Source organism: Carcharodon carcharias, assembly GCF_017639515.1.
Source record: "Carcharodon carcharias isolate sCarCar2 chromosome 37 unlocalized genomic scaffold, sCarCar2.pri SUPER_37_unloc_1, whole genome shotgun sequence".
Taxonomy (NCBI): Eukaryota; Metazoa; Chordata; class Chondrichthyes; order Lamniformes; family Lamnidae; genus Carcharodon; species Carcharodon carcharias.
In genome coordinates this window covers 3,135,944-3,146,764 of record NW_024470758.1, presented here as the reverse complement: position 1 = coordinate 3,146,764, position 10,821 = coordinate 3,135,944, and the positions used below count along the sequence as shown (strand labels likewise).

Sequence of the window (10,821 nt, the reverse complement as noted above, 5' to 3'; positions counted from 1 at the left end):
ACAAACTAACTACCGGAAGAAATTCCTGCGAAGACTTGTTTGATTTTTTTTTTGGCCCCGTTTGAGCAAAGCAGGATAAGAATGAGAGCTTTTAAAGAACGTTTGAAGGATAGATTACTGCGTAGAACAATATGAGGAACGTTTGAGGACTCTGGGTTTATACTCGATGGAGTTTAGAAGGATAAGAGGGGATCTGATTGAAACTTACAGAATACTGAAAGGCCTGGATAGAGTGGACGTAGGGAAGATGTTTCCATTAGTAGGAGAGACTAGGACCCGAGGGCACAGCCTCAGAGTAAAGGGAAGACCTTTTAGAACACAGATGAGGGGATACTTCTGTAGCCAGAGAGTGGTGAATCTATGGAATTCATTGCCACAGAAGGCTGTGGAGGCCAGGTCATTGAGTGTATTTAAGACCGAGATAGATAGGTTCTTGATTGGTAAGGGGATCAAAGGTTACAGGAAGAAGGCGGGGGAATGGCGTTGAGAAACTTATCAGCCATGATTGAATGGCGGAGCAGGCTCAATGGGCCGAATGGCCTAATTTCTGCTCCTACGTCTTATGATTTGCTTGGGGTCGATAATGTTGAATCCAATGCGGAACTCAGGGGAAACCTCTTTACCCAGAGAGAGAGAGAGAGAGAGAGAGTGGCGAGAACGTGGAGCTCGCTGCCACGGGGAGTGCTCGAGTGAATTGTCGAGATGCGTTGAAGGGAGAAGCTGGATGAGGGAGAAAGGAATAGAAGGATGTGTTGATGGGGTGAGATGAAGAGGTGGGGGGTGGGAAGAGGCTCTTTTTTTAAAAAAATATATATATTCGTTCACGGGTTGGGGGCATTGCTGGCCAGGCCCATCCTTAAATTGCCCTCGAGAGCTCAGCCATTTAAGAGTCAACCACATTGCTGTGGGTCTGGAGTCACACGGAGGCCCAGACCAGCAGACGTCCTTCCCCACCGAAGGACATTAGTGAACCGGGTGGGTTTTTTTTTAAAAACAACAACTGACAATGGTTTTGTGATCATCGTCGTTAAGACTTTTCAATCCCCGATTCCTTTACCGCATTCAAATTTCACCCCCTGCCGTGGTGGGATTCAAATCCGCATCCCCCCGGTCCAACGGCAGCCCCACTCCACCGCCTCACGCGGGGTAGAAATGCCAGCACGGACCCGATGGCCGAACGGCCTGTTCCTGTGCTGCGAGTGCCATGTAAAAACAGTTGGGCTCTTTTTTTTCTCTCTCTCTTACTAAAACCCCCGCCGGGTCTGAAAACATCCTGTTCGAGAGAATGGAATTTCAGCAACGAGAGAGAGAGAGAGAGAGAGAAAAAAAAACGTCACATCTGCTGTTTCCTACTTGCCCAAAAATTCTCAAAAAAAGGTCACTTACTGGAAAGCCAATCAAAACAGGATACGAGTAGGCGTTGGCTTGTGGGCAGGTAGCTAGACTCCAGCTGCAAGTTGCGCGCAGCCAGTAGGAAGCTGTAAATTCTCACAGTGGAGCATCTCTGACGTACTTCTCTTGAGTACTTTACCCGTTTGATGCACACTGATGGTTCACACCTCCGTTTAACCACCACGGGAATTTTTCCTTACACCACCATGAGCTTGAGTTTTTCGTAAATGACCTGCTTTTCGAGCTTCTGAGGCTTTTTTTTTCCCCCCTTTTCGGGGGGGGGGGGTGGGGGAAATCTTTTCTTCCCCCCCCCCCCACAACATTTTAAAAGACTTATTTTTCATTGCGGAGCGTGTGACACTAAAACGAGTGAGTCTTCCCTCCCCCCTCCCCGGCACGTTCTCTCCTTGACATTTGCACCCACAGATGTGACCTGCGCTGGCCAGGGAAGGGGCTAGTAGGAGACCAGATCCCTCCCATCTAACCTTATCATGAGGGAAAGGGTGTTAACACAGTCTGAATCTGTTTTCTCGTTTTTATTTAATTTTTTTAAAAATCAACTAAATGTCGATACCCAAATTGGATTTCCACAATTTATAGATTATTTTTACAAATTGAAGGTATATTTTACAGAGGTAAAGGACAGTGTAGAGCTTACTCCTGTTTAGTGTATAATTTCATTGGCAAGAACTGCTGCTATAATGCTGCGAGCTTCCTCAGCTCCTCCTCAAGGTAAACTCCTGCACATGACATCTGGATAGTGGGCTACATCTGAACAACATGGGTAGTGCCCATGCAGCACAGCACTCCATCTATCTTACAGGCTTCAGGAATTAACGCACGCAACTCCACACATTCCTCTCCACAGCCACAAGGGAAAACGTATAGGTCTATGCAGCACAGAAGGAGACCATTCAATCCGCTGTGCCTCTGCTGGTTCTTTTGAAAGAGCTATCCAATCAGCACCCCCCCCCCCCCCCCACCCCCCACTTTCCCCATATCCCTGCAATTTCTTTCGACCTCCAAGTATTTACCAATTCCCCTTTTGGAAGTTCCAATGCATCTGCTTCCACTGCCCTTTCAGGCAGTGTGTTCCAGATCACCACAGCTCACTGCATAAAAAGAAAAAAATTCTCCTCACCAACCCCCCCCAGCCAACCGGTCCTTTTGTCAATTATCTTAAACCTATGTCTCTCTGGTTACCGACCCTCCTGCCAGTGGAAACAGTTTCTCCTTATTTACTCTATCAAAATCCCCTCACGATTTTGAACGCCTCGATTAAATCTCCTCCTTAACCTTCGCTGCTCTAAGAACAATCCCAGCTTCTTCAATCTCTCCACATTTAACTGAAGTCCCTCATCTCTGGTGCAATCAGCTTTGTGCCCTCTAAGCCTGTCACACACTCAATCACCAGTGGCGCTGTGGGATAGGCACCGGATCAAAACAATTCGGAGCAATTGGGAATCAAGTTCTCAACCAACTCTCTAGTAGACTATGCCTATATTCCCCAGAGTTTAGCAGGATGGGAAGTGAGAGATGTCAAAAGATGAGAGATGTCAAGTTTCATTACTGCCATATAAAATTCTTAATGCACTTGATGGGGTAGAGGTTGTTTCCCTCGGCTGGGGAATCTAGAACATGGGACACAGTCTCAGGATAAAGGGGGTGGCCATTTTGGACTGAGATAAGGAGAAATTTCTTCACTCAGAAGGGTGTGAATCTTTGGAATTCTCCACCCCAGAGAGCTGCAGATGCTCAGCCGTTGAGCCTATTCAAGACAGAGATCAATAACATGGGAATCGAGGGATATGTGGTAAGTGCGGGAAGGTGGAGTTGAGTTGGAAGATCAGCCACGATCTTGCTGAGTAGTGGAACAGGCTAGAGGGGCCAAATGGTCCAGTCCTGTTCCTATTTCTTATGTTTGTACTGAATCAGCCAGCAGTGTTAAAAGATTAGGGCAATGATGTCTCGCAACAGGACAATGGAGATTGCTTTGGGAAAATGATTTCAGTGGAAACTGTGAGGCTGTTGCACACGCCCTACTCTGGGATAGATCACAGTGCTGTGTGGCTGCAGCTCAATCTGCGGGGAAGGTAGAGAGAGAGAGAGACCACATTTTGTCCAATCTCTCTTCCGTGTCACTTGCTCCGCAACCCAATCCCCCCCCACCAATATGAGCAGGAGACGGCCGTTCAGCCCCTCGAATTAGCTCTTAGCTGATCCCCTTGGTTCCATAAAAGGGAAAAAAAAAATCTATGAATCTCGGTTTTGAGATTTTCAATTGGCTGCCAACATCCAAAGTTTTATGGTGGAGGGAATTCCAGATTCCCATTTGTGTGAAGAAGTGCTTCCTGACATCACCTGGCTCACACCATTTTAAGCTCCCTTAGGTCCACAACAGCAAACTCAAGCTCTATACAGGCAGTTTGCTATCCATCTAAAAAGTGCACTCACGCCTGCAACTCAAACAATATGTGCAATTGGATTTTTGGAATTAAAAAAAAAGACAGCACATTTGAGGCAAGGTAGTGAACTAGTAGTTAAGGCAGAGGAAGTCGACTCTCTCAGGGCTGATGAGCTCGAGGCAAGCCGAGGATTGGACACTCTCATCTGGGGAGACGCAAACCACTTCCCGAGCTCTGAACCGCTTCCTCCCCTCATTGAGCCGTTAGCAAAGCATGGACTCACTGTTGGGTCTCTTCAGAGTGGAGAGACAAAAAAGGTTTCACTTTACAGCCAATACACAGTTTAAAACACACACACACACACAAACACACACGTACACATCCATACAATTCATGCAATCTGCTTTTCCTCACCAAAGGGCTTTGGAAATAGTCCAAAACAATCGTGCTGGAGCGACAATATCACCAGACTACAGAAACACAATCCCACATTGTAACTTCTAAAAGTACAACTATGGTTGTAAAGCGCTTTGGAACGTCCTAAGGCTGTGAAAGTCGCTATATAAATGCAAGTTCTTCTTGCAATCTCAGGGTGCCCGGGCCCAGCATTGTTAAGCTCGTACGTCAAGTCCTTAAAGATGGGGGCACGACAAGGCAGTCAGAGTCGAGTGCACTGGAGCCCACTTGCTACTGAACTGTGCCCGCTCGCTGAAAGTATGCAGTACTCTCTGGCATTGCAGTCTAGTACGTCAGGAGCTCGGCTTCCCGCCAGTCTTCAGGTAGAAAGTCTGTCACATCGACCTGCTGTTTGCTGATGAGCGGAGCGCTGGTCGCAGTCAGCATGGCACACTGTGGCTCGTGCTGCTGTACAACCTGGTTCCACTGCTTCAGCTCATCCCTCAGGCTCTGGATCTCCTTCTTCAGCGAGGCATTTTCTCTTTCCAGTTGCTCGTACTCCTGGAGGTGCAAAACAAGAGGCTTGTAACCAAGAGGGGGCTTTGTTCACAAAAATAAAAACAAACTGCAACCAGGCATTCTCATTTTCACCGGCCCCTCCGCACTCTCATACCCTCCCGCTAACCCCCAACATTCTCAGCCCCCAACACCCGATTCCGCCCCCCCCCCCCCCCCCCCGCTCTGATATATTGCCTGTCACTGTGTGTTGGGGGCACTATGCCATACTGTACCAATTTGTGACATGAGTCCTTGCTTCAGTGCAGCTTTTTGTTAACTCTGACAAATAGTAGTCAGTATTGCCGGGAAGAAAAAGAGAAATGCTGTCCGAGCTTTTCGTCTTGCACTCATCAGGACAGATTCACAAGAACACCAAATCTCAAAGGGAGAGACAATATTGCTCCCTTTGAAATTTGGCATTCTTGTGTTGTGTCCTGGTGAGTACAAGATGGAAAGCTTTGACAGCAAGGCCCAGATCTTCCAGTCTCTGGACCACTGGAAACCAGATCTCCCTCTCTAGATACGATTCAGGATCCCTTGGAAGTGTCGACACAAAGACTCCATGGAAATAGCCCAGGAAGTTTGAACTTCTGATGGGGAATTCCCCTGGTGCCCAGGAACCTCCCAAGAAGTCTCCAGCTCTGAGTCTGTGAGCGAATGGGTGAATGTATAGGTGTGTTGGAGACTTCAGATAGTTCTGACTTACTTATCTGGATAGTTACCCAGGAAATGTTAGATAGAAAAGTCCTACTCTAACTTCAAGGCAACTAAACAACTGACACTAAGATAAAAGCAAAATACTGCGGATGTTGGAAATCTGAAACAAAAATAAAAATAGCTGGAAAAATTCAGCAGGTCTAACAGCATCTGCGGAGAGGAACACAGTTAACGTTTTTGAGTCCGTATGACTCTTCATCAGATCAGTGGGTTCTGATGAAGAGTCATTTGGACTCGAAACGTTAACTGTATTCCTCTCCGCAGATGCTGTTAGACCTGAAATTTTCCAGCTATTTTTATTTTTGTAAACAACTGACACACTACTACGTCTCCCTAACTCCCCCTTTCTGACCCAACCCGACTAGTCCCCACCACCCAACTCTTCCCCGACCTGACTAGCCTCCACCCATGCCACCCCCCAACTTCCTCTGACCACTGACTCGACATCAGCACCCTACCCACCTGCCACCTTACCCACCAACCACCCAATCCCCTTACCTTACCTGCCCTACCCCCTTACACACCTACACATTCACCCATTCGCTCACAGACTAACATACTGAGAAGCTTGGGGGCATTTAAACTCTTTATTGCAACAGAATACAACAGCTAGTGCCCTAAAAAGCAGATTCTCTCCACTTTCCCCCACGAGGTTTCCTGCGCTGAGTTCTGCAGGATGCTCCATCAGAGGATTAGCCAGAAAAATTGGAGGAAGGTGAGTGGGTAGCGTTGTTTTGTTTGGAAACAGGGTGTCTGACCCTGATCCAAGGATTTGGGCCTTTGTTGCTTTTTTGCAGCAATTTTAAGTTCTGTAGTCCCAAGCGACAGTTAAAGGGAATTTTCATTCTGGGACCTCTGTCCTCTTGAACACTCCCTCAATACCCAGCCCCGACTTTCTCTGATGGAATGGCACCATTCGAAATTTTGATGCCCAGCTCCATGAAGTTGTGGTTATTTGTGGCAGAAGGGGCATTCAATGGCTGGGTGGCTGCCATCTCTGCCCCTCTATTTGTTTCATGGACATTGTATGTTCTTGCAAACCCCTCCCACAAGCTAACCAGCACATTCCTAGCCGAGAGTGGCAACGGTGATGCAGCCACCTAGCTGCCTACTGCCCAGTGGTACCATGTCCTACCGACCATTTTGCCTGATGGCCACAGTTGGCAGGGTGCGTGTGTTTGTGTGTGTGTGTGTGGGGGGGGGGGTGGGGTAGGCCAGCATCCTTGCCCTCAGCCTCACAGCACCCACGGGCATTGCGCCACACAGTACCAGTCTGTGGCACGAGTCCTTGCTGTAATGCAGCTTGTGTCAGAAGTCGCGACGCAAAGACTCCATGGGAATTGCCCGGGAAGTCTGAACTTCCGATGGACAATTCCCCTGCTCCCCGGGACCCTCCGAGGGCTCGAGCCCTGAATGGTGAACAGAGGCGGCCGAAACCACCTCTTTCGCCTGGCCTTTCCGCACGCAACGTTGGCGTTTCCAGTGAGGTCGGCCGTGCAGAAATCACATAAGAGAGTGAATCAAGAACGCAGAATCCTGTGTGGCTCCACCAGGCGGAATCTTTGGTTTGGGAGGGGGGCAGGTGTAGACTGACCGTCTCCCCTTCAGAACCAATACAAGTGAAGGCTGGTCAGTTAGAGACAAGTAGACATGATCAGAGGTTAAAACTGCAGTCTCTCCCGCTCTCTCATTCGCAGCTACAATGCTCTGTGTTACTGCAAGCTCCAGTTCACCTACATCCCAACTCCAAAGTCTGGGTGGAAAAATAACTCAGCAAAGATTAGAATTAACAGACCCTCATTTATTCAGCAAGCTCAACTGTTGTCGAGAGTGAGACAGCCACAGAATCATAGAATTGTTACAGCACAAAAGGAGGCCATTCGGCCCATCATATCTGTGTAAGCTCCCTGAATGAACAATGCACTTGGTGCCATTCCTCCCTTGCCTTCAGTCGATGAGCTTCTCCCAACCCAGTGAAAATAATGTGGCATTAAGCTCCCTAAAACCTACACGTGTCAACCTCTGAGCTTTTGAAATCTTCAGTGGAAACAGCAGGTAGGAGCGGGACCAATTCGATAGCTCTCTCAAAGAGCTGGCACCAGCACCAGGGGCCGAATGGCCTTCTCCTCAGCTGGGAGGTTTTGGCGGAGGGCACAAGCCAAACAAACTCTGAGCAGATACAAGCTGGCGCCAACAGGAGCCTGGGTTCGATCCCGCCACCGAGTTCTTACCTGGTGTAAACTGTCCGCCCTCTGTGTCTGTTTCTGGCGACTTTTCTGGGCTGCGATCCGGTTCTTTTCTCTTCGCCTGAGTTTTTTATCATCACCCTCGTAATCCTGCACACATTAGAAGGTCAGTAATCATAGCAACATGGGCAATGGTCACCTCTCCCTCCCCTAGCACATACTTTGCATTACCAAAGTGCCTTCTTAGTTGGCAAGTTCAATTTAATCCAAAAGCGACATCTCCCGCTGAACCTCCAGCCATCATCATAAGAGTCCTTTAAAACTTGCATTTAAATAGCGCTTCTCCTCACATCCTTCAGACTACCCAAAGCACTTTGCAACCTATAAACTCACCCGTTAACATAGTACCCAAATACTGCACAAAGCAAGATCCCACAAAGAGCAACCGAGATGTCATCAGGGTTAGAGTGTTAGTTGAGGGATAGATGTTAGTTACAGCCGACTGAAGAGAGGTCCCCAGCAGTTCATCAAACGGTGGCTTTTAAGTGCACCCAAGGAGCAACTGATCCTCGAAGGTCTTATCAAAGGATGACACCTCCGACAGCGCGGCACTCCATCAGGAGTGACACGCCGACAGTGCGGCGCTCCCTTGGCACCGGCCCTCCGACAGTGTGGCGCTCCCTTGGTACCAGCCCTCCGACAGCGCGGCCCTCTCTCGGCACTGGCCCTGCGACAGCACGGCGCTCCATTGGTGCCAACCCTCCGACAGCGCGGCGCTCCATCGGTGCCAACCCTCTGAGCGCGGCCCTCCGACAGCGCGGCGCTCCATCGGTGCCAACTCTCCGACAGCGTGGCCCTACCTCGGCACGGCCCTCCGACAGCGCAGCGCTCCCTCGGCACCGGCCCTCTGACAGCACGGCGTTCCCTCAGGAGTGACACGCCAACAGCGCGGCACCCCCATGGCACTGACAGTGCGGCTCTCCCTCGGCACCGACCCTCTGACAGTGCGGCCCTCCGACAGCGCGGCTCTCCCTCGGCACCGGCCCTCCGACAGTGTGGCCCTCCGACAGCGCGGCGCTCCCTCGGCACCGGCCCTCCGACAGCACGGCGTTCCCTCAGGAGTGACACGCCAACAGCGCGGCACCCCCATGGCACCGACAGTGCGGCCCTCCCTCGGCACCGACCCTCTGACAGTGCGGCCCTCCGACAGCGCGGCTCTCCCTCGGCACCGGCCCTCCGACAGTGTGGCCCTCCGACAGCGCGGCGCTCCCGCGGCACCAGCCCTCCGACAGCGTGGCGCTCCCTCAGGAGTGACACGCCAACAGCGCGGCACCCCCATGGCACCGACAGTGCGGCTCTCCCTCGGCACCGACCCTCTGACAGTGCGGCCCTCCGACAGCGCGGCTCTCCCTCGACACCGGCCCTCCGACAGTGTGGCCCTCCGACAGCGCGGCGCTCCCACGGCACCAGCCCTCCGACAGCGCGGCGCTCCCGCGGCACTGGCCCTCCGACAGCGCGGCGCTCCCGCGGCACCGGCCCTCCGACAGCGCGGCGCTCCCCCGGCACCGGCCCTCTGACAGTGCAGCACTCCTTCAGCACTGGCCCTCCGACAGCGCAGCGCTCCCACAGTACTGATCCTCCGACAGCGCAGCGCTCCCTCAGCACTGACCCTCTGACAGTGCAGCACTCCCTCAGCACTGACCCTCTGACAGTGCAGCAATCCCTCAGTACTGATCCTCCGACAGCGCAGCGCTCCCACAGTACTGATCCTCCGACAGCGCAGCGCTCCCTCAGCACTGACCCTCTGACAGTGCAGCACTCCTTCAGCACTGGCCCTCCGACAGCGCAGAGCTCCCTCAGTACTGATCCTCCGACAGCGCAGCGCTCCCTCAGCACTGACCCTCTGACAGCGCAGCGCTCCCTCACCACTGACCCTCTGACAGCGCAGCGCTCCCTCACCACTGACCCTCTGACAGCGCAGCGCTCCCTCAGCACTGACCCTCTGACAGCGCAGCGCTCCCTCAGTACTGACCCTCCGACAGTGCAGCACTCACTCAGTACTGACCCTCCGACAGTGCAGCACTCCCTCAGCACTGGCCCTCCGACAGCGCAGCGCTCCCTCATTACTGATCCTCCGACAGCGCAGCGCTCCCTCAGTACTGATCCTCCGACAGCACAGCGCTCCCTCAGCACTGACCCTCTGACAGCGCAGCGCTCCCTCAGCACTGGCAATGGGAGTGTCAGCCTGTAATACGGGCTCAAGTCTCTGGAGCGGGGCTCAAACCCACAAGCTACTGTCACAGAAAGAAGTGACGTGGTGACACCTTGAGCCACACACAGCTCACAGTCAACAGAACCGAGACATTGAACAACTTTGGCCATTTGCCTGCGGTGAGTCACTCCTGGCCTGATATAAATACATGAGTGGATAGCAAGAACTCCTGTTTAAAATAAAACACACACACACACACATGCGAATATGCTCATTCATCAAACCTCCCAGGTCAGGGCAAACCACTAAACTAAGGGGAGAGAGAGCGTGGGCAGAGAGATAGAGAGAGAGTTACCTTTTCAGAATTCTGGCTGGAATCGTCCGTTTCAAATTCAGGAGAGAACTCCACGGCTGTGCACATACCAGCCATGCTGCAGGGCGAGGAGAAGTTATGAAACCTCATAAAACTTCCGTGGGCGGTGGGATGGGGGTGGTGGAGCGCACACAGTGCACGAAGTTGCAGAGAAACGAGAAGGGCAAACGCTCCAAGGACAGGAGGCTTCGAGCTGTCACTGCTGGACGAGCTTTCTCTTTCTCTCTCTGTCTCTCTCTCTGTCTGTCTGTATGTGCAAAGAAACCAGCCTCAGTGCAGCCCAGCTTCCCTTTATAGGAATTTGGCTTCAGTTTCACTTTATTACAAGCCGTGCCCTCAGCCACTGAGAGGAAAACACTGGATAGGTTAATGCAGGGAAGTCACATGGGCTGGGAAAGTCCCACTGCTTCTTCCCTCCCCCGAGTTTAGCCTTGTGATTCTTTTGTTTTTTTCTCTCTCTCTTGCATTGTCCGGTAGGGCCACCCACATGTAGAGTTTAAAATAGTGTTGAAAAATAACCTTTTTGTTGTGCAAGATGTATGGTAAAATCCTGGAAATCAAACCGAGAATTTCATTTAAAAA

The 10,821-nt window shown here is 51.4% G+C and overlaps 1 protein-coding gene across 1 annotated transcript; it reads right to left on the bottom strand.

Moving 5' to 3' along the window:
* Positions 1-3,602: 3,602 nt before the first annotated feature.
* Positions 3,603-10,532, bottom strand: LOC121274486 (basic leucine zipper transcriptional factor ATF-like 3). Its single transcript, XM_041181825.1, has 3 exons — positions 10,222-10,532; positions 7,700-7,804; positions 3,603-4,754 (listed from the first exon to the last, which is right to left on the bottom strand). Exons 1-3 carry the CDS (start codon positions 10,327-10,329, stop codon positions 4,539-4,541), a joined length of 429 nt encoding a protein of 142 aa, XP_041037759.1. The 5' UTR covers positions 10,330-10,532; the 3' UTR covers positions 3,603-4,538.
* Positions 10,533-10,821: the final 289 nt, after the last annotated feature.

Coding starts and splice junctions, on each gene's coding strand:
- LOC121274486 (XM_041181825.1), bottom strand. CDS start 10,329: ATGAGGTTTCATAACTTCTCCTCGCCCTGCAGCATGGCTGGTATGTGC. Junction 7,805..10,221: donor CCAGCCAGAATTCTGAAAAG/GTAACTCTCTCT, acceptor TAATGTGTGCAG/GATTACGAGGGTGATGATAA. Junction 4,755..7,699: donor GGGCGGACAGTTTACACCAG/GTAAGAACTCGG, acceptor TTGCACCTCCAG/GAGTACGAGCAACTGGAAAG.